We start from the raw sequence: 22,459 nt of genomic DNA on the forward strand, positions 1-22,459 counted from the left end.
ACCATTTGTTCCACTTCAAATAATGCATATTATTACTCATCAACGTTCTTAATGACAGTTGGGGGCAGTGAGAGTGGTTCAGCCTTCGGAGAGGTGGAACCTTTGAAGAATATGTACAATACTCTCCAATCAGATGTACCTTTTTAAAGCATTGGATATAACTGTTGTCATAGACCTGTTGTGACCGAAACACAAAGGGAACATGCTGTTGCTTTTATGGAATTAAACCTCAAATTGGTAATGCGTCACACGGACAAGAAAATACATGAAATGTGAATAACCAAACGTCGTGGTATGAAATAGAGGAAAAACAATGCTATGACAGAACACAAGTTAACTCTTTGGTTTGACATGCGCATTAAATAAAATAACGTGAAAGTAATCAGAATCTCATGCCTCTTGCGTCCACTAATCTCATCTCAGCATGTGACTGGACTGGCCACCTCTTCAATCTACACCTGCAGTTATAGCACCTTCAAATGATTTTACTTATAGAGTGCGCTCTCATAATTGGATATTGAACAGGTGCCATTTTTGCCAATAATCCTCCAAGAGGTTGTATAAAGGGCTATTTCATGAAAACATGAAACAAAAAAAGGAAGATGGGTTACATAAAATGGTCATGAAAGATCCTCTGAATAGTTATAAGATAATGTTGTTCCATTTCGTCCATGTCTCCAAGTTATATTTGAGAAGTCACGTTTCTTAGTACAAAACAAGTCCCTTCAATAAAAGAACCACCATCAACTACCCCATTTACCGCAACGCTATCTGGAAACGTCCACCAGATATCCTCGCCTAAACATTGCTAGCGTCCAAATTTGAGCGTGCCAGTACGTTCGGGGGGAGGGTAAGGGCCGCTGCTGGGTCCTTCCACCTGGGGTCTGAGTGGGGGCGGTGGTGATCGGGCCCCGGGCACTGGAGCATTCATGCTGGAGACCGGGGGCACAGCGGGTAGGGCCACAGTCTGTATGGTGCCCCTGTCGCACGGCACTAGCTCCTCCAGCCCCTCTAGGCCCTGAGGGGGTCCTTCATAGCCCATGTTGAGCCGGAGGGGTTGATGAGCCTGGCAGTAGTCCACAATGGGCTGCTCGTAACGGTAGAAGGTCAGTGCGCCCATCTGGTGAGGGACCTGTTTTAAGAGAGCAAGAGGAAGATGTGGAGAGATAAGGAGGGGTGGGGTGAAGCCAGGACAAGGGAGAGGGAAAGGGGAAAGAGAAAAGAGGGAAACACATTAGCCAATGAGCTTCAGCAAAGTTTCAATAACACATTAATTTGAATGTGGTCAGCGATGTTTGACGCGATGTAGGTGGATAACTATTAGTCCAAGCCTTTGTTGTGCTTGCCATACAAAGAATGAGTCTAGTTTGCATTTGGCTTTTTTATGGGATGGAACAAATGTGGCTAGAATACAAATGGATAATCATGCAACCAGAAGTGAAGCAAATTGAAAAGTATACAACCAATCAGGGAAACAAAGCGTGCCAGCCCACGTTTGAGGCTAGAGTCCAACAGAGCCAAGAGAAATTAAGAGAGGAAGAGAGATATTTGCGGACATGGTTGCCATTCCATTGCCATTTATGAGATAAAACATGTTCTCTATCCAGAAAGGAACATTTAACAGCATTTATAAATGAAAAAAAAAAAACTATGTTGATGCACATAATGGAGGATTTGAAGATATAAGAGCAAAGGGGAAGTTGAACTACAATTGCCCTTATGTGTAAATGGTAGGATGATTGCTCTTATTTTAAACCAAACACTGTTATAATATGTTCCATGCTTTCTATACAAGACAGTCTTTGATAAAGGAGACATGTAGACCAAAATGTTTTATCTGGGTTCAAAATGAAACATAAAACAGCGCAAATTCTATGTCTCAAATAAGGCCTACATAATATTGATTTTTGAGAATGTTTTCTTGTTGGGCTTTGGCGATGCACTGAAGCGCTTCTAAGAAAGTATTGATAGTTTTTCTCATGAAATTCCAACATTCACAGACACAACAGTAGCAGTCTTGTCTGCATTTGTGAGCGAACCAGAATGAGGAAGCTTTTCCGATCAGACACTGAAATCTTATTTGCGCAAATGAACTTAATCCGCTGTAAAGATTGTTTGACAACATAGTCAGGCTGTGCCGAGCTAAATACAGAATACAATATTTTGTTTAGCTTTAGTGTCAGCGCTCCCATCTGTTCCTTCAAACTGGAATCGTGCCAAGAACTTTGCATTGTCCAAACAAAATCTGGATTTGCTGTATATCTTGTATAATGTCATTTCTGTTTACTGTGTGTGTTAATCCTGCTTACGGTACCACAACGTGTATTTGTTGGCTTTCAGTTGACATTTTATATGTTGCTATTAAAACTAAATAAATGACATGATGTATTTCTGTATTGTTTACTGTGACTCATTATGGATACGTTATCTCAAAAGTTGTATTACACGAATAAACAAAGTGCTGCATGAAAGTTCAGTGCTTTAGGCGCCTGCACATAATCCAATACAAAATGCAGGTCCGCGGGTCAAAAAAGTCCATACATAAGTAATCATATAAACCAATAAATACAAAACAAACAACAAAAACAATGTCAAATTCGGTTTGTAGTATGAGTTTGATTTTTGATGAGTATACGGTCAAAACCTTTTAAAAGACATCACTCCTGGACAAATAATTGATTGCACCGACTAGGATGAGTTAATGTGCTTATTAAGGTTAAGGTCTGGACATTTTGTTTGTTTCTAATACTTTTTAAAAGGTTTTCTGGCTCAAAGGCTTTATTAAATCGGACAGTTGCAGCATGAACTGGGGACAGAAGGTAGAGACATGTGGCTAATGGAAACCTGGAGGAAAACCCACAACGGAGAGGTAGTAGCAACCACATAGTGCAATGCCTTAAGCCACTACACCGCTGACCAGCAGAGGCCAGAAGCTTTATAATGCTCTGTTTTAATTCATTTAATTACTACTGCCTTATCCACTTGCCATATAATTTGGAGTCACATCTGTACTTGCTGTAGATAATTAGTTGCTCTTCGCTTTGCTTCTCCACTCTGACCACAACAGCTTTCGACTTGTTCTCTACACAAATCCTAACAGAAGTCATCGGCGCCAACCCGTTACCATGTACCCATTTGTTTGAGGAAGGGTCCAACATGTCTGCGCCACAACATCTGCGTCAACAGACTTCAAACTGCATCTGTGGCTACTAGATCATTTGTTCGATCTCAACTGGTCCCATATACTATCACATCAGTTTGCAATTTGGGAGAAGTTTCTTGTCCATGAAATGCAAGGAAGATTTGAAACACTCTTACCCCAGGCCTTTAAAAAAACACGAGATTCTAAACAACAGTACGTTTAGCATAGTTTTAGAGTAATACTTCATGGGTTATTCTAACTGGCAGGGAATTTGATGTGAAACCCATTTTCCGAATAATAATGTGTGCATGCTAAAGGGCAGACAGATTTTTCTGCAAGAAGTCATACCAGTTCAACCACAGTCAGATGTTCAGAAACGATAAACAATTTTGTCTTAGAACTGTTTTGTTTTGAGAGCACAAAACAATCATCCATCTTATCTTCCCCCGAGTGTATAATTCCACCAGTTCTGCTCTCCGTTCTCCACAGTAACATCAGCATACCACAAATTATGAAATGTTTTTTCCTCTCCTCTTTTTCGAGATGGCAGTTGGCTAGCCAGCAATAGTTCCCATGGTAACACATCACAGTCCTGAGTTCGCTTGAGGGTATGGAACATGATTTTGGCAGGATGATCTTTTTAATGGAAAAGGCCTGTGGGGGTGAATGACACAAATACAATAAGGATATAGAGAATATGCTGTAATGTAAAATCAACCAGAAAGACTGTATGTGCCACGTGCCGGTCAAAGCCTCGGAAACTTTCTTAAGCTGTTACTTTTGAATGCAGTCTTTCTCTTCCTCCCCTTCATCAATCTACAAATTTGTGTTTATGCCATAACAATCCTGACAATCTCCGCCGCAGCAGAGCATCCCGTCGATCCCCTCTTCATCACGACCACCAGTGTCTACCAGCACCAAAGGTTGATCATGTCATAAAGTACCTGTGTTAAAAAGCCCATACAGTATATTGCATCAGCAGTTATGAAAATAGAACACATTTTGAACAACACTTTGCGGCAACATCGCTATGCACATTATCCAAATTTGTTTTCCGTCGTTATGTGGGGTTTTTCAAGTGAAAGAAAAGCATATGAACCAAATATGTGACCTTTTACTGATTGGACGGAGAAAATATTTGCTTGTGCTTCCTCTGGTTGTTAGCTCTGACTCACTGATGATATCATTAGGTGAAAAGGCCCACACTGTCTCACTAGCGTCTGGATTTGTGTTGAATATTCCACATAAAAAGTGAATATATAAAGTGTCTTTATTGTTGAAACTGAATGATATTAAACCTTACTGCCAAAGTCCCATCTATTCAGTGCCAAATCTGTGCAGGTGCATATCATTAAAATGAATCTGTTGAAAATGATTTGGAAAATTACTAAAAAGTACATTTTCAACACTTAAACATAACTAATAGGTAGACTATTGAAAATATGAAAGTTGATGAAAGGATATTGCAATTCCCCTTCCATTCCATGAATTCAGCCTCAATAGAACATAGTATTGATAGATGCCTTTAATGTATAGGGACATTTACATTGAATTGAATGCACCAATTATATGGATTTTGCAACTCTCCAAGTTGGATGACTGAACACATTAGCAATCATTATTCATAAATAAGAAAATTAAGTCCGCTTTTTAATAATTGATGCAATTAGTTCAATGTATAGTGTGTAGCTGCAGATTTTCTGTAAAGACCTTGAAAAAAAAACCTGAAGAAGACCTTTGAATGGATCAGATTATGGATATTTGGAATATATATGGAAGTAAATCTGTCTCTGACCTCAGAAATAGCCCATTTTGATCATTGCAAACTACTTAAATACATTCATACAACATTCTCAAACCAAAGAACTCCTTTTTCCAATTCCAGAGCGTGAGCAAATCGTGCACTTTCACATCACATGTCACAGCCAGGGGCCCTCCTCACATCTGTTCCACCAAGGCCCCTGCGCTCCTTTTAGAAACACTAATACACGCCACACAAACAGATGAGACTCTCGCGGCACTCCACCCAACTTTAAATCGCACGTGTCATAAATGGCTTGGAAAAAAAGTAGTCCCAATTAAAACAGATTTTTGAAACGCAAGAGGGGATCCGGAGCACGCTGACCTGGATTAAAGAGGCCTGCCTGGCTCAGAGGCACGTCTTCAGATCTCTGCACTCGGGCGTCAACGAGTTCACAACAGCCACAATGACACCAACACGGAGGATATGAATAATACAGTACTGAAGCTGAGCGGGGGGGCATCCCTGTGCGGCGCAGTTAGCACCTCACAGCAAGCTGAGGTGAATGGCTGAATCAGTTTATAGCTGTTTGGGGATATTGTGCAAGGTTCTTCTTGGGGGCCATGTTTACCAACATTAGGAAAATGCAGAATGAGTGAATTATATATGTTGTTCTTGTATGTAAAGGTAATGGTTAAATAATGACTTTGGAATATAGTTTTGTAAAAAAATAAGAAAATCTTCTATGTGATTGGTGGTATGAGAGGTGATCACAGTGACGGTCACTGACACTGAAAACATGTGTGAATACAAGAAAAAAATACCCACTGACAAGAATTTCCCTTACAGCATGACCAACCCATACGGGGAATATCCACAAATAATGTACGCTAGCATCATCTTTCTCTCTCCTTTAATTAAATGTATGTATTCTTTATTTAATCAAGATATTTCTAATGAGATTTGGAATATTATTTTCAAAGGGGATCAATGTTTTTTAGTTGTAGGAGAAACTGGAGTACCCTATGCAGACATGGTGAGAACATGCAAACGACACACAGACCAAACCCAGAACTTAGTCTGAAGTGCTAACCACGAGGTTACCATGCCGATACATTACGTGTCTATTTTTTTCATCATGTGGTTTGGAGAATGTGAATAGGGATACATGTATATAAAGTATCCGGTGAAATTATAGCTATTTCTATGCTGTTACTTTCAGCTTTTAACAAAAAACCTTTTGAGTTTTCTGCCAGACATAAAAAATAATAAACAACTCTCCAGATTTGATCAAAAGTTAAACTGGTGCCTTAATGCAAACACAAATGCAGTGCAATACACACACAGCACATCTAGACTAAACTGGGGCTAAACCTAGAATAAACCAGGTTCAAACACACAGCAGGTACCCACGAAACCGCCTTGTGTCTTAGAGATCTTTACATTTGTAATTGAACCCACGGCTTCTTTGTGTTTTTAGCTTCTCAAGACGCAATTCTTTGGTGAAGGTACTTGTCCTGTTTTTTCCCCTCTGTATTTTACCCATCCTTCAATGCGACCTGTCAGCAGCAGTACGTTGCTGCAATAAAGAAATAAAATAAAACAACAATGAATTTATATAGATCCTTTCAAGCTACTGAAAGAGCTTTACATTGCATTAAACACTCGCTCCCCAGACAGAATAAAGCGTAATACAGTATGTCCTCTAAGTTTCATAGAGGAATTTGTCAGTTAAGGGATGTTCAATGTGATTTTAAAAAGGTGTGAGTGTATTAGTGATTCGCAGAAATATGCAACAGCAGAAGCATATGTTTTTGGATGATGTGGGAGCGAGCATGTTATAAAAAGGAAAAAGAGAAGCTCGGGCCATGCTAATGTAGCTTGGCAGGGTAATTACCCTGCCAAGACAAAGTCGCTCGCACTGCATTAACAGCAGTTGTGTTATAGATCAAAATGGTGCTTTTTGTTGCCTGGAGAGCGGATAGAGCTATTGCATGCTTCAACAACAAAGTGCAATTTGGCAAAGTGTCATGTTTTGGAGTGGAAAAAAAGCTATGGACTGTAAGTTACTCTTTACAATGGAGGACATGAGGCAGGTTAGTAAACTACACATTTTATTTCATGCAATATGATGTAAATTGCATTACGAACCATGAAAGGAAATGCTCATAAACTATACACACATGATGAATTGGAAAAGGTGCCATGTCCCAATCAAGTTGAACAAAACAACGTATTATTATTAGGCCCTAGTCGAGCTGAGAACTGTCCCAGAAACCTCAGCAATTGGTCAGTTAGAATGCCAAGGACTCCAGAAGAAAAAATAATGAATTAAACTTCAAAACTCAAAATAAATAAATTAAATGAGTTGTCATACAATGTTAGTGCATATTTTTGTCATACAACCCAATGGAGCATTTATGCACATTGATGATTTAACTAGTAGCAGTGGCTTTTTTAAATCTGTATTTTTTATCATATGTGCGATAAAAACAATTCAAATTCAAATACTGTACTATATTTTTATTCCCATTAATTGACCACATTTGTATTTTTCATGACTTTATATTACATTATTTGACATTTGATGATTTTCAGAGAAATGTTGTCACACTTGGATTGTTGAAACCTGTAGAAAAACCCTGAGTTGGAGGAAAAGCACATGACCTGCCATCTTGAGGTGTCTTTAATCACCTATATCTACAAACCGCACCTTCATTTCATCCATTAACCCGGCCTGACTCATTACATTATAGGCACTCAGCGGATTACTCTTCTGAGGCTATTCAGTTGAAAACCTTCCACCCCGCCTCCTCTGCCCCCTCACTCACCCGGCCCCTCTCCGTTCACCCAGGCCAGAATTAATTAACCCACATTAACTCCCCGCCGGTTCAGTGGATTCGCTTAAATTATCTATGGAATAACTCTGACATCTGGATATGAATGTTTAAAGACTGATATTTGTGCATTCATTTGACCCGACCGAGGCCCGGCCACACAAAGATCCTCTCACGTTGTTGTATTGGCAGAATAAGTGCCCCTGATTGGGCGTCGTGTTCACATGCTTTAGTGTTGCACTTGCAGGTGTCGCCATTATCAGAAGTGCTTAAGCCCCGGTCGCTTACCCACATTATCTCTCTTTCTCGCTCCTTTCATCGGCCTCTCCCTCATCTTATCATCCGTTCCTCTTCTTTTAGCAGGCGTTACACACTTTCACACACTTTCATTGGTCATCTTGTCTTAAGAAGGAAAAAAAATAATACTGCGGCGACAAATTTGGGTTTCGTTTGGATCAAAACTTGTATTATTCATCTATTTTCCATAGAGAAATCCAATAATTAATCATATAATTAATAAGAAGAACAGAGGCAACTATGTGGTAACTATTGGTGGTATCGTGATTTTATTCAATCCGCTGTCTCAATGGAGATAGATGATATTTAATGTATTACTGGGGAACATCACAGGGAAAGTAATGCATCTTTACTGTAAGTTTTATATTTTAACTGATTTGTTTTTCTTATGTAATATGCAATATCAATCAAATCCATTAAATGATATTACATGTGTTGATATCTTGATTTTTCTGCTATTGTCTGTATCCACAAACTTAAAACACAACATTAACCTCTATATGCTCCTTTACTTTTCTTGTTTTTCCCTTGACAAAGTACCACGATCAATATTGCCAAAAAGTGATACCTGAGAACAAACTATCCACTCAAATCAATACTTCCACCCCACAAAAGAGCATTTGATCGCAGCAAATGCATAAACATCGCATGGATTGATTGGTCTAACAAAGTCAAATCCTCAGTGCCAGAAGCATGACAGAACAAAAGGTCTGTTACATTGACATTCGGCTTGTGTCCACAGAGTTACGAGGTACAGCGCCTCTCATTAGGAATGCTGTCAGCCTCGTCGCAGCGTTTGGAAATTATGAATTCTTCACGGCGAGAAGACAGTTGACGGTGAAGACAGCCAAATATGTAAATGCTAACATCTGTCTGGGGAAGGGGAAAAATGCATCAAGGAATTCCCAGTTCAAGGTAGGCCCAGTCACGGTTGATGGAGTTTATGTGACAATCAAAATGTTGTGTCAGTGCTTTTGTCTGTTGACCTTCAAGTTTGGAAATCTTTCAAAAAGCTGATGTTTTCAATTTGTCAATCAAGTGATTTAATAAATCTACAGAAGACATACAGTGTTATGTTTTGTCTGTTATATCGTAGTAGAGTCAAGATTTTATATTTTGGACACTTTAAATTGCAGCATTGATGTGAAATGACTTACTTTTGGTTGAAAATGGCCAGGCTGATTTCTGTCTGTACTTCTAACTAAGCAATCTCCATAAAAATGAAAGCATTTCTTCCATGCATACATTTGTAAAGATTAAACACTGTAGAGTCAAGAAAATTGTGTAACCACTGCTTTTTGTTAAATTTGCTTAAACCTAGTCCCACAAACTGCAATAGACAATTGGTAAATATAAGAACTTTTTTGCTGTCCGAGGGATCAGTTAACTGAGTTTTGGTTTAAGCTTGAGTCTGTCCTAACAGCCTTTATTTACCGTTACTATGGTGATGGCCACAGCATAGCGAGAGTCCAGCTGCAGACACTCTATGGAGTGAAGTTCTGACGGCGTTGGCTGCTGCACTCCATCCCATTCGGGGGCAAAAAATTATATACAGGATTTTTTTATAAACGTGGATAATTTATTCATTTATGATAGCTGTTTAAGGTTTGTTTTGGTATCATTTAAACTATACAACTTGAAGGTCCAATACAGTATGTAAAAATAATTTACAATGTTCTTGTTATGGCAATCCTAGTTCCTACAACCAAAAACAGTTCCTCTTTTCTTAGTACAGATTCAACAATGTTCATCAATACAGCATAAAATCAGATTCACAATCTTTTACCATGTGTTTTGTTTTGTAATGACAAGGAAGCAGTTCCTTTACAACTTGAACTTGTTTAAAAATATAAAAAGTATGTCTTAAATAATTTGTTCTTTCAATGTTTCTCCTTTAAACTCAGTACTCTCAAGATAATGATTGTACATATCCTTCTGTTGCGTGTATGATTGCACTTTGGTGCAAAAATACATGCACCTTGTAATTTTTCCAAGAGTTGCATTTCTCACATTTATATCATCTTCGCTTTCTCCTTTCAACTCAAAGGGAATGGGGCTGTAATAACAGGCTTCTAGTGAGTACTCGACTCGAGAAAGTGTTTTCAGTAATTGCAGTATGCCATTTCCGATTCAATTTCAGCATTATTTACACATAAAATGGAAATAATATGTTTAACACTCTCTGTATCTCTGACTATATATCTTGGTTGGTTTTTGCTACATTTTCTAGTTTTCCTCATCAATCTAAAACATGCACCAATGCTAATCGTCCTGGGGTCTCATTTATAAAACAGTATGTGGAAATCTGACTAAAAAGTATGTGGGGATAAAACCCAAATTTCACGTATATAGTAAAATATTCAGATTCATAAAACCCTCCATATGCACTGCAGCAGGTCATTTCCTCCTCTCGGATCACACCTGGAGCAGAAATCTCAAGTCATCTTTTGTGAAAACTCTAACTTTCTAACTAAATCCTCATTAAATGTCATTAAACATTTGAACAAAAGAGTAAGGTGGTGCTCAATTGCATGACTTTTAGCCTATATTTACCTGCATTTATCTGTGCAGATCACTTTCTGCCTCGTCTCTAAAGACTCCAAACCCAGGTGCAGAGTTTGTGGACACAGCCGCACCATCCCACATCAAGTTGTCTTTTATAAATCCCAAACTTTATAAATGAGACCCTCGCTAGGACCATGAATATACAGTAGCTCAAGATCTGGAGAAAGGTCACACTGACTGCTCCGTAAAGGTTATACATTGAAAGTTGGGTGAAATGTTCCCGTATGCACATTGCCAGAGATAACTACATGTAAAATGGCATTATAAATATGTATCCCTGAAGCTTAAACTGACAGGAAAGGCTAGCGTAAAATGGGTGTGAAATTGTCAACGCTTAGACACAAAATCCCGACGATAAATGTAAATATGTGTCTTTCTGAAATATTGTTTTTCTATTTTGCTGCATCCAATTCCAATGTTATCCTACACTTCACACAACAAAGACAATCTGCTACAATTGTGTCCTTGAGCAAAGCATGTTACTCCCTATAATTGGTATTCATAAGGCTGTGAATGGCAGTGCCTGGAAAACTATTGCACTATAGTTATATGTATTTACCAAATCAATTACATTCTTTTTCCATTTTCTTTCAGCCTCTTTCAGCAACCATTATTCATACCACCTTCAATGTTTTCTCAAAAGAGTCTTATAATGTGGAAATTCATTTTTTACAGCTTCCTGGTGGCCCTTAGAACTTGTGTTTTTCTAATTCACGCTTTACAAGCAGCTCAGGAGCCGTGCAGTCACTTTGCCACCGGCAGACAACGCTAATGCCTCCCCGGGCTTACGGAGCATTACGGTTCAGAAGTGAGCCGCTGCCATGACAAACACTCACTGAGCAAGAGCAGGGGGGGAGACCAGACTGAAATGTTCAACAGGTTGATAACTTCACTTCCAGAATCAGCTAGTAAATAGATCAATATACTAGCGATGTCACAATAGCTAATATTATAGGGTCACGATGTAGGATGTTGTGTGATCTCATGAACTAAGAAGAGGGCCTGGTTATTATTGGGAAGGGAGATCGATTAGAATAGCAGGTGTCACAGTGGGGCAGCAGTGGATTTACTTTACTGCATGCTGTTGTGTCCTTAGGCAAGGCACTTAACTCACCACGTCCTGGTATGAATGTGGTGGGAGTAATTGGTGGTGGTTGGAGGAGCCGATGGCGGGACAGTCCTCTATTCATGGGTTTCGGGCAAATTATTCCTTTCTAGATGTTGCGAAGCCCTTTCCCCATTCAAAAGATACAGTATTTTTGATTCGAAGTGCGCTGTTGCTATGACAACACTCCTCCGTTTGGCATGACATGACAAATCTTTCAAATCAGGCAGAAGCTCTTGTGCCTGAAACCCATGAACATGTCGCTAGTTTTATGAAGTCAAACTTTCTGAATTGGAAAAGTAGCCAGATGAAATAAAAACAACTTTACAGTTTACAATACTTAAAAAAGAGCAAAATATGTGGGAAATAGTGTTGTCAGTAAATGTATTCTATTTGCAGTGTTGAAAAGTAACAGGACTCTTTCATGTTATGCGTGACTTTTGACCCTTCCATGCCTGTTTTGTTTTGCAGTGCTAATTCCTTTGGTAGTGGTCCTAATTTGTTATCATGCTGGAACCCATGGGAACGCTTACTGCACATATACATATACTCTATTTGCTAACAATATATCTGTGTTATGTATGTTGTGGTTGTAAAGCAGCCTTTTTTTAGCATTCATACATTTTTAATGTACACGTTCTTGAAAACACATTTGCATGTACTCTATACATTGCATTATTAAAACATACAGCCTTTTGCCTTGATCTTTTCTCATTTCTTTGAGAAATGTTTTATGTTTGTATTGTTGTAAATTAAGTAGTTAGAGTATATGGGTCTTTGTATGTTCAAACCCGAAGATATGTGATGTAAGCATAAGAGGTTACGAGGCTATGGACACAAACTAACTGTATATATTTTGAGGTGAAAAAATAAAAGAAATGCAAAACAGGACAAAGAATTTTCCCCTTCGGAGGAATCCAGTTTTCCGAGCACAGAGCTGCGTGTTGTCTCGTAGGCGATTTAATAAAAATTCAGATTTCACATTATTGAATAAGCCGTTATTAGATTGCCCCCACTTTCTGCATTAACACATTCGAGTGGGAGATAAGTATCAAAATATATTTTAAACACTGAATTTATTGCATAAAATTGTTGTAACTCAAGCCTTGTTTTTGTCACATCACTTTGAATTAATGGTGCCATACTAGGATAAGCTGGACCAAGCAGCCGTCTCTCTAAAGTATACATAGTTCACCTTTTAAGTAGATTGGGAATTGGGATTCACACTCATGTTGCTTCATACAACTAAATGCAACAGCCCATTACCTTAAGCATGCAATTAGTAATCACTGTAATGAGCAAGGCCACAACTCTTAGTTTTGTGCCTCTGCGTGTTTGCTGTGTGGGTGTCAATCACATGTTGCAGTCGAGTGAAGGAGTGTCCCCTCGAGCCTCGTTGTCTCGCACTCTCTCTCCTTGTTTTTCTCCATAGGATATTGTGTGTGTGTGAGGTTGTGTGTGCGCGCATGTTTGTTTGTTTGTGTGTGCATTGCTTGTGCACGGTAGATGTTGCTGTGCACAGATGTTGCGGGCCAGGCAGCGGTGACACAGAGCCCACCAGCCAGCCTCTCAGCCAGGCAGACTTGCTTGAGGGGGCGTAAAGCTAAATATCATCAGCTTGTTTTCAGACAAGAGCAAAGAGGAGGGAGGGAAAGAAAAAAAGAAAGAAAGAAAGAGACTTCCAAGCTGCAGCGTGTGGGTGAGGAGGGGGGAGTTATGTCAGGCCTAAATTCGTGACGCAGAGCACATCTGTCCATGCGAAAACCATCTGTGGCGGTGATTGTGAATCGCATTAATAAAACGTGATGTGTGCGTTTCCTTCCACACAGCAGTACAGAGCAACATGTGGATGAAATGCTTTTCATCTGGGAAGGCAGTTTAACGGAACTGTTCTTCCAATCTGATAAAAAAAATAAAAAAAAAACATAAAGAAAACAGGATAGATCATTGCATTTCTAGTACAAGACAAGTATCCAGACTAGATATTGTTGTATTAGACATCCAAATATTCAGAGTGCCACTGACACAAACAGCATAATGAGGGAGTTTGTCTGAGCAGCTTGGTTAATAATAATTAATAAAATACACACAGTATTCACAGTATCGCAGTATTAGGGAACTGGATCACACTAAATGATGTCAGTGGATGTAAATATCCCCCCACAAAGTGACAATATCACAAAAATACATCACCCCAGGTATCAAATTACGGAAATTAAGGAAAAACGTTTGTCTCGGTTCGGTAATGGTATGGCCTTCATCTTTCTATATTTGTATCTGTTTAGTCTTGGTTTAGATTGTAGTGTCTTAAGTGTAAATCCTTTTAACATAGATACATTAACTAACTAATCCTCCCCAGCAGCAAAACCAGCAGCCACCTCGACTTCTACATTAATTCCCAACAAAATAATAAATCATGTCCTGAAAACTATTCCTAAATAAATCAATTCTAAATACAACATTCAAACCAGCACATATTTATTGTTTGAACCAAGCTTATAATATCTTCATGTTTCATACGAGTATTAACTTCCACAACAATACTCGATTGCCTCCTGCCACACTTTTTCCCTCGTCATCACCTTTTCTAACCCACTGAGTTGGGCTAAAGAGCTTTCCCAGGGCAGCACTAGCAGTACCTTCAGAGACAACACTACAGTGTGAAATCACAGCCACATGTCCACATTTTGGACTAACTGACTCTCTAAACAAGCCGTTTACCACCCACTAATTCCTTAATGACTGCTGGTCCCTTTATGGGCCGTGCCTCTTGATTACAGATCACATTGCACCATCCCGTTCCAACTCACAGTTTGCTAGTTTGTTTGGAAAGAAAAAGTAATGGATCAAAAATATGGACACCAGTAGACAGAGGAAGGCGGCGGACTCCTTCATGCACTAGTGATTGTCCGGTTTAGGGCCCATCCTCCCGCCCACAGCGCAGTCCGTACAGTAGTGTGTGCAGACTAGGGCTAATGGGCCGTGAAATGTTACTTAATGCTCGACACGTTTCCAAGTAAAGTATTTTCAGCGGTTTTACTGAGCGCCTGAGCTAGAATTGGTGAAACAACGGGCGGTGCAACAAAAATCATTATATCTTGACTTAGATCTTTAAGAAACTGAAGAAAGATTACCCACGATGCCAGTGCCAGCGGCCACGTGTAATAGGCGACACATCAAAAGGTGGAATTTGCTGTTTAAGTGTCCTGGTTTATGGTTAATACTATCTCTGTAATTACTGGGCCCATCCGCGTGAAACAGCCCAACCTCGGTAGCTTCGATCTATGGCTGCTTTAAAAATGGATCCCACAGACAACAGAAAAAATAGAGATGCAGCCATTAAGTCTTAAAAACCAACAGGCTCCAAGTAAGCCAAAAAAAGAAAATACTTGTTTGTGTGTGCCACAAATAAAGCTTAACTTGAGTCTGACGGAACAGCCTTTGATCAGAGCAAAACTGCTGCTTTACAACTTATTTCCAGTACCGTATTTTCCGCACTATAAAGCGCACGTAAAAGTCTTTAACGTCCTCAAAAGCCGTCCGTGCGCTTAATAGTCCGGTGCGCTTAATATATGGTTTATTTCTGGTTGTGCTTACTGACCGCGAAGATATTTTGTGTGGTACACGGTGTATAAAGAAGATTTGGGAAACGAGATGCCGATGCACGACTATATTTACAGTACTCCGGAACCGGAAATCCCAACAACATGTTTGCAAAGCATTCTGGGAACAGTAGTCTACCTGCACGCGGCACACGCAACACTTTGTCAAAACGTAAACAACATTTTCAGTCAGGCACAACGCAGACACCTACCGGTAAATAAAGGACCCCAAGATGGCCCAAGATGGCTGCTGCCAAGAAACCTCTTATATTATTAGAAATGCGCTTACGGGCTAAATTATCAGTCAAACTGTGGGATCAAAAGGCCGGAATCATCACTGAACTGCCGCGTGGGCCCGAGATGCGGGGTCACATGACCAAAGAGATTTTAGCACGGAGCACTATCGGCGCTTTGGCTGCTTTTACCATTATGCGCGGGACACGGGACGTAAACAATCGGGGCTGTCCCAGGTAAATCTGGTCATAGCTGTGAGGGATGTACTTCGGCGCATTTGAAGGATTTGATGACGAGGAATGAACTGAAAAAGTGAGTGTATTGTGTTGCAACTGAACGAGGCTGGGAGTTGTTGTGAATATGCTAACTGTCTTTTAGCGGTAGCAGTGTGTTCTGTGTTTGTATTTTATGTGTTTACAAGTGATCTTGACTGAGAATTGATTTGGATATGCTAACGTGTCTGTTAGCGATAGCAGAGTGTGTTTTGATGTTGAACAATGTTGATCTGAATGAGTTGAACGCGTTTCATAAAGCTCAACTGACTCTGACTTATCCGTCTGTTTTGTTTATGCGCTTTATCGTCCGGTGCGCTTTATGTATGGACCAGTACACATGGTACACAGATAGCTGATGGTGCGCTTGATAATCCAGTGCGCCTTTTCGTGCGCAAAATACGGTATGCGTTCAATGCGACTACAAACTATTAGTTATAGTAAAATTCACACATACTTTTTATTGTTTTGCACATGTAGTTTATAATTTAACAATGCAGTAGGTCTATGTTGTCCTCCTGTTTTGGAGAATTTACAGTCAGCTTCGATTAAAGCTGAGGCCCCGCACTATTATAGCTGTCAAACAATATTAAAAATCTGCTCTTCACAGCCGCAACTAGCCCGAAGGCGACATCTTTGAAAGTGTGCAAATGTATCAAATTGACTATGACAACACCAAAATGAACAAGGAACAATATTTGGACTGTCTGGAGAAGAGACAGGAGCAGAGACAAGGCACTTTTTTTTTTAATTGTGAATCGCTCAGACTAATTTGAAAGGCATTTTTCTATATTGTTGATAAATCTATACCCAGATTTTTATTGATAATAAAACTATCATATAATCTATATACTGCTACTGACAAATATGATGAATTGTCTTGATCCACAGTATATTCAAAACAATTCAAATTACTTTTATAAAGCACAAAATCAAAACTGCAGTGGCCTCGGAGGGCTTTTCAAAATTGCAGCTGGGACAGGGGTGTGCTTCTATTAAATTGGGCTGATACTAATGCCCTCCCTCCAGGAGCCAGGCCAATCGCAGTGAACACTGAACCTTTGCCAATTTTCTACAAAACCAACATATTGAATAACCTTTTGCAACAATAAAAGATGCCTATTTATGACTCTTCTGTCGGCCTCCACCATCTGCTGAGCCATGGGTCATAAAGACATTATTGCCCATTGAAAATGGCCTTGTATCGTCTAAAAATAGTGTTGCTTTTTTATTTTTTTTATTCTAGATTAAAATGTTTATTAATGTGAAAAAAACTTGAATTTATTCTATGTCATAATATGTATTCAACTCTAATAAGAATAATACTATAAGAAGACATGGCAATGTAGTGAGACTATCGTTCATTGTTCCTTTATGGAAATAAATATGTATTGTATCTTTGAAACTTTTCTCCATAATACTGTTACTGAAAGAGAAATACAAACCACTTATGTGCAGTACATTATAGGACTTCATTGATAATACAGTCTCAGACATCACGCTGCAACCAAAGATAATCTTCGCTTTTCATACAAACAGTGTAACACGGTGGGCACCATATTCTTTAACACTTGTGGAATAAGCTACGTTACATTAAACACAATTGTAAGGAGTGAATTTGTTGGCTCAAATAAAGTGCTCTCTGTTAAGGTTTTAAATTAAACAAAGGGCAATCCCTTGGGTGCTCTCCCAATCTCGCACTCGTCATTAACTCATGCATCTCGGCTAAATCTCATTCCCCGATATTGAATTTGTGCTCCTCATATTTCCAAAGCCAATCGCATGAGCGCCTCAGCCCTGTCCAGCTTTTTAAGTTTAATGTCCTCTATATACATGCAAATGATCAAAGTCGGGCCCGGCTGATGTTATTCCAAGCCTTAACAAATAATTCGCGCCCACCTCCAACCTTCCACTTATACAGCGAATCCCCCCGCGGACACTGCTGAGCGCCTGGATGCATATTAAGAAGCAAAGATGACGGCTGGTGTCAAAGGAGAACAATCTGTAGATCTATTTCTGCCGTCCTGTAATGCATTCAAGGTCCCCAAATTTCTGCCAGGCTCGGCTTGTGGGGGTGACTTGTGAAATTAGCATGACCCAACATAAGTGCCTTTGTGGCCAACTTGGCTCCAAAGTGGCACTTTAATCAGGGATATTGGGCCTGGGAAAGCAAGCAAGCAAGCAAGCGAAGCCTTTCAACACGACAACTCCCAGACTTCTGGAGGCTAACATTCAGGCTAATTGAATAAAAGAGCAAGGATGTTGTGCATAATGGCGTATGTGGTCTTTTGTTTGTGTGTTTTTTATAGCATCATCAATTATCCAAATTTGTCCAGAGTTTGAATTTCAGAAGGAAAAATATAGACGGTTATGGATGCAAATTATGTTTTGAAAGCCAATTTTGCAGATTGGTATTCCGCCAAGTCTAAATGGCCTGATTAAGATTCTGGGATAAAAAGAGTAGAGCAAAAACCACTAAAAAGAAAAACAACTAACCTCTTTCATCTGATGTGATTTGCTAATTAGTCTTTGTATATTTAATCACGTAGACAAACTCTTCCAATGTTCTAGTTGAGCTTTGAAGTAAACTGCAATGTTTTTCTTAGTCACAATTACTTTTTTATATTTTACAAAATTACTTCAGATGATTTCAGTATTGACCACAATGCTAGAAGAAACACAGAATACACGATTGGTTACATTTGAGGACACTGAGGGTTAGAGCTTTGCACACATTGATCAAGAGAAAAGACATAACTGATTAGCCAGTCATCTTCTTCATCCAGCCTCCACACCACGCCACGCCACGCACCGCCCCGACAACATTTGGACACAGATGGCCTTTAAACGGAGCAAGATATGGGCTGATCGAAACAAACACCAAAGCGCCTCTGAACAGCGGGCGGTCTGCAGAGTTGGCGTTTAGACTCTGTTCTCTGATATGTTTTACTCTTGGAAGACAGCTCGAAAGCAATGTCGGAAACAGACCGATGGAGCAGTTATTTTGTTTACATTTTATATCCCGCAGTTAGCACATTTATACCACAAGTGTGAAAAAGAACTTTACCGTAATTATCTCTCGGAAAAAACAAACACATTTAAGCAAAAGCGTATATTATTAATCGTTTCTATGCTTGCTATGACATTGTTAGGTTGTTAGAAAATAATAATACATATTTTAAAAACTATATAAATTCACCCATTTATAGAAGATGTCATATTTACTTTTACATTCTTAATCGCTATGGCAATGGTCTTAATTTCGCATCATTCTGAAACGTGTGGAAATGTTTCATTATTGTTATTAAATATGAACTTTAAAGTACACAGTGTGACTTGTCTGATGAAGGCTCCAAGGGACAAAGCACAAGAAGAAAAGTGAACCAAGTATCAATCATCGCATTCAAGAAATCCAGATATGTCACTCTGAATAAATCGAAATAAAGCCCTTACGGTATGTAGAGCTTTGACTTCAACACCACTTCATGTAAAGTGCACTACAGCTGGACACTTTTTGCTCCACTCTAGCCTCCTTTATGAAGCCTAAATAGTGCTTTGGACTCGCGCGCCTTCAACAGCGCCGCTCTTTAGTACTCAGCTCCCGCTCTCCAAAATGGGGGGTTGTAGCCATCACTGTCTGTTCCGGTAATACACTGAGTAAGGATCAGTCCTTCATACAAACTCACTTCAAAGTCCTCCTTGCAAAAGCTCTATAAAAGAACACACCGTCAAGAGAAAAAAAACGAAAAATGAAAAAAGGTAAAAGCTTGTTCTTGGCTGTCAGATAATTTGCGTAATATCCCACCTTCTGGCAGGCATAATGGCGCCAAGCAATTTGACAGCTATTTCTATAGGTCCTATATAGTCAAGAAAAGGCAGATGAAAGTATATTGCACATTTTTAATAGCGAAATGATAAGTTCAGAAAAGTTCCCTTTAGGTAATTTGTGGTTAGAGCCATAAAGGTTATGTTGTTTCTTTTGGAGACGACAGACATTTGTTTTATTAAAAAAAGCATACACACAAAAACAATGAATGGCTTTTCAATTTGCTCGTGGTATAGTTGTGTACCTCTGACCACGCTGTGTTATCTGAAAAAAAGAAGAGTTTGTTCAACTGAAGGTGAAAACTTAAGACGAAAAAAAGAAATAATAATAGTTACACTGTTAGTCATATATTTTTGTTTCAAATGGGTTTTTTTTCTCCCTTTTTTATCATAATAACACAGGATAATCACATATAAAAACATTTCACAATGTCAAACATAAAAAAGAGCCAGGGTTTCTCAGGATAGTTGTCTTTGGGTCAATGTCAGCAGAAGTTGCAAGAATGGTTTTCCACTCAGAGACAGAGGGGGCGACACTTCAAACACCCCAGAAATACATATTTAATAAGGTGAACATGTTACTTAGTTCTACTTTAAGTCAAATGTGTGAAACATGCCAAGTAAAGAAATCTCCATGAAGAAAACCCTCCACTCGAAAAATAAAGGAAAATCTAAATCAAATAAAATATTTGACAGCGCCTTTCAAGACAAGTAAAGACACATTACATTAAAAGTAATTCAACAGCAGCCCATAATTACAATATATTTCAAATACTAGAGAAAAGTTCACCCCTGAAAAGTAACCGCCTCCAACAAACTTATTTCCATCTGATCCAATTTTGAGAACAGAACAATATTGTGTACCATTCATACTCATATTAGATGCGCTGCCACTGCCAGCAATAGGCATATTAATTAATTCTCTTGAAAATGCCTTTCTGAAACCCGATCACAGCTTCTAATTTAAATTAAAACGATAACAACAATTTGTTTGGCAGTAATGATGATAGATTGTGCAGTCTTGAATTAATGAGCAGGTTTTCATCCGTACAGTAATTAGCCATAGGGTTTAGGTAATGACAGGGAAATCTAGGCTGTTACATGTGCTCCCAGCGGAGGTGGCAGCTAGACACGGACCATTCCCCGGGGTAATAGAACACACCGAGAAGGAACCTTGAGCACACGGTTCCTTTGAGGCCGGAACTCTGAAGTCAGACAGACTTTCTGCAATCCAGCCTCGAAGATGGAACTGACCTTTGCGCCGCTAATGGATGTACTCTTGTACGAGAGAAATAGAGCCATTAAAAGATTATATAACCAGTCACAAGTGTTCATATGTTACATTCTTTTATAATTTCATGTACCTTTAACTTCACTTTTATTGTGCAAGAGAAGTTTTCTGAGGACTTGGTGGTTTCTTGTTTATACTAAAATATGTATATTATTGGCCTTATTATGCTGTACCAAACGTGCCTAAAGTTCTGTTATGATTTATTGATGCCTGTTTGAGTCGTCCTGCTTTCTGGTGCTGAATGTTTGAAGCCCTGAAACTAAATTGCTCAGTTTTCTCTGTTTATTTTTTTATTTTTTGCAACGATATCCAAATCTGACAGAATTATGTTTATTGCAATATTTCGTAGAGGCTGACACAATTGTAGAATGTTACTTTTTCTCTTTTAAAATGTCTTGACAAGCCTTTGGAGTGAATAATTACCCATGCTGTGTGTACATTTTGTAGTTACAAGCTAATATTTGAATCATAATGCATCTTTACTAAAGTGTAAAAAACATATACAGAAGTAACACAGACATGTCATTCGAAATAAGTCTTTGAAGTCACAGTCCATAGCCAGGAACAGGAAGTTAGGACAGGAAGTGGCTTGAAACTTGGACCTGAGTAGCAGGATTTGAGACGTCCATTTAAAACCCAATCAAGCTGGAAAAGAAGTCTATTAATTGTGTTTTGATCCAGATTAAAAAGCACGAGCAGCAGTTGAGAATAAAACTGAGGGTTCTGAACTAATCACCTTTTTGAAATGTTGCGTGAGTGGTAAATATAATAACATTTACAAACGATTTAATTATGATAGGACATTTTCATAAAAAACACACACAAAAGATTAAAATGCAACTTCTCAGAATTTGGTTACACTTCATTCAAACTAAACTGTAAATAGCCTTAGAAAAGCATGAACAAAACTTAAATCACAATAAACAAGTTCATATTAATTCAGGTTTAATAATTACCACAATCCCTAATAACCCTAATAACCCAAGCTACAAAGCATGAATCATTCTTGGTAAACAGTTTCTTCATAATGAATGAAGTTGTTGTTCATGTTTTACAAAGGCTAATTAAGCTGTATGAAATAATTAAGATGTATAAAGTTATAGACTAGTGTTATGGAGTCTAACTATTGAAATGAGTCTTTTAACCATTGTTTAGTTTGGTTCAATAGAGTGGAGATAGTTGCGAGGGAATGAAATCCAATAGGTTCTTTTGTCGTCGCACTGTGTTCAATCTTGTCGTACAAACCCCAGAAACAACTAAACATGCTTCAGCTCACAGGGGACAAGCAAACACTGACTGACAGTCCCGACGGCGCATTCAAAAAAACCTTTGGAGATGCCTTTTTAGCAAATGGTAATTAAAATCGCCTGGAAGCTCAAATCCCTGATAAATATTTCATCAGGTGGCTGCTGGAGATTGCAATTGTAATAGAAGCAACACTATTCAAATTGCCTTTAGTGGAATTAGTCTATTCTAGGACCCATATCCGCGACGGAGAAAGGACTCCAGAGCGGTCATAGCAACAGTTGCCGCGGTAAGTGCAGCGGC

The 22,459-nt window shown here is 39.0% G+C and overlaps 1 protein-coding gene across 1 annotated transcript in view; it reads right to left on the bottom strand.

The window, feature by feature from the left end:
* Positions 1-662: 662 nt before the first annotated feature.
* The window catches only part of LOC140368235 (leucine-rich repeat transmembrane neuronal protein 4), a 179,626-nt gene continuing 157,829 nt past the window's right edge, over positions 663-22,459 (bottom strand). Inside the window, exon 3 of the mRNA XM_072455198.1 lies at positions 663-1,132. Coding sequence (XP_072311299.1) covers positions 809-1,132 — 324 coding nt within the window. The 3' untranslated portion in view covers positions 663-808. The remainder of the gene's footprint in view (positions 1,133-22,459) is intronic.

Source organism: Eucyclogobius newberryi, unplaced genomic scaffold (genome assembly GCF_026437365.1).
Source record: "Eucyclogobius newberryi isolate DKJ021-1_F unplaced genomic scaffold, fEucNew1.0.hap1 SCAF_2, whole genome shotgun sequence".
In the NCBI taxonomy this organism is placed as follows: Eukaryota; Metazoa; Chordata; class Actinopteri; order Gobiiformes; family Gobiidae; genus Eucyclogobius; species Eucyclogobius newberryi.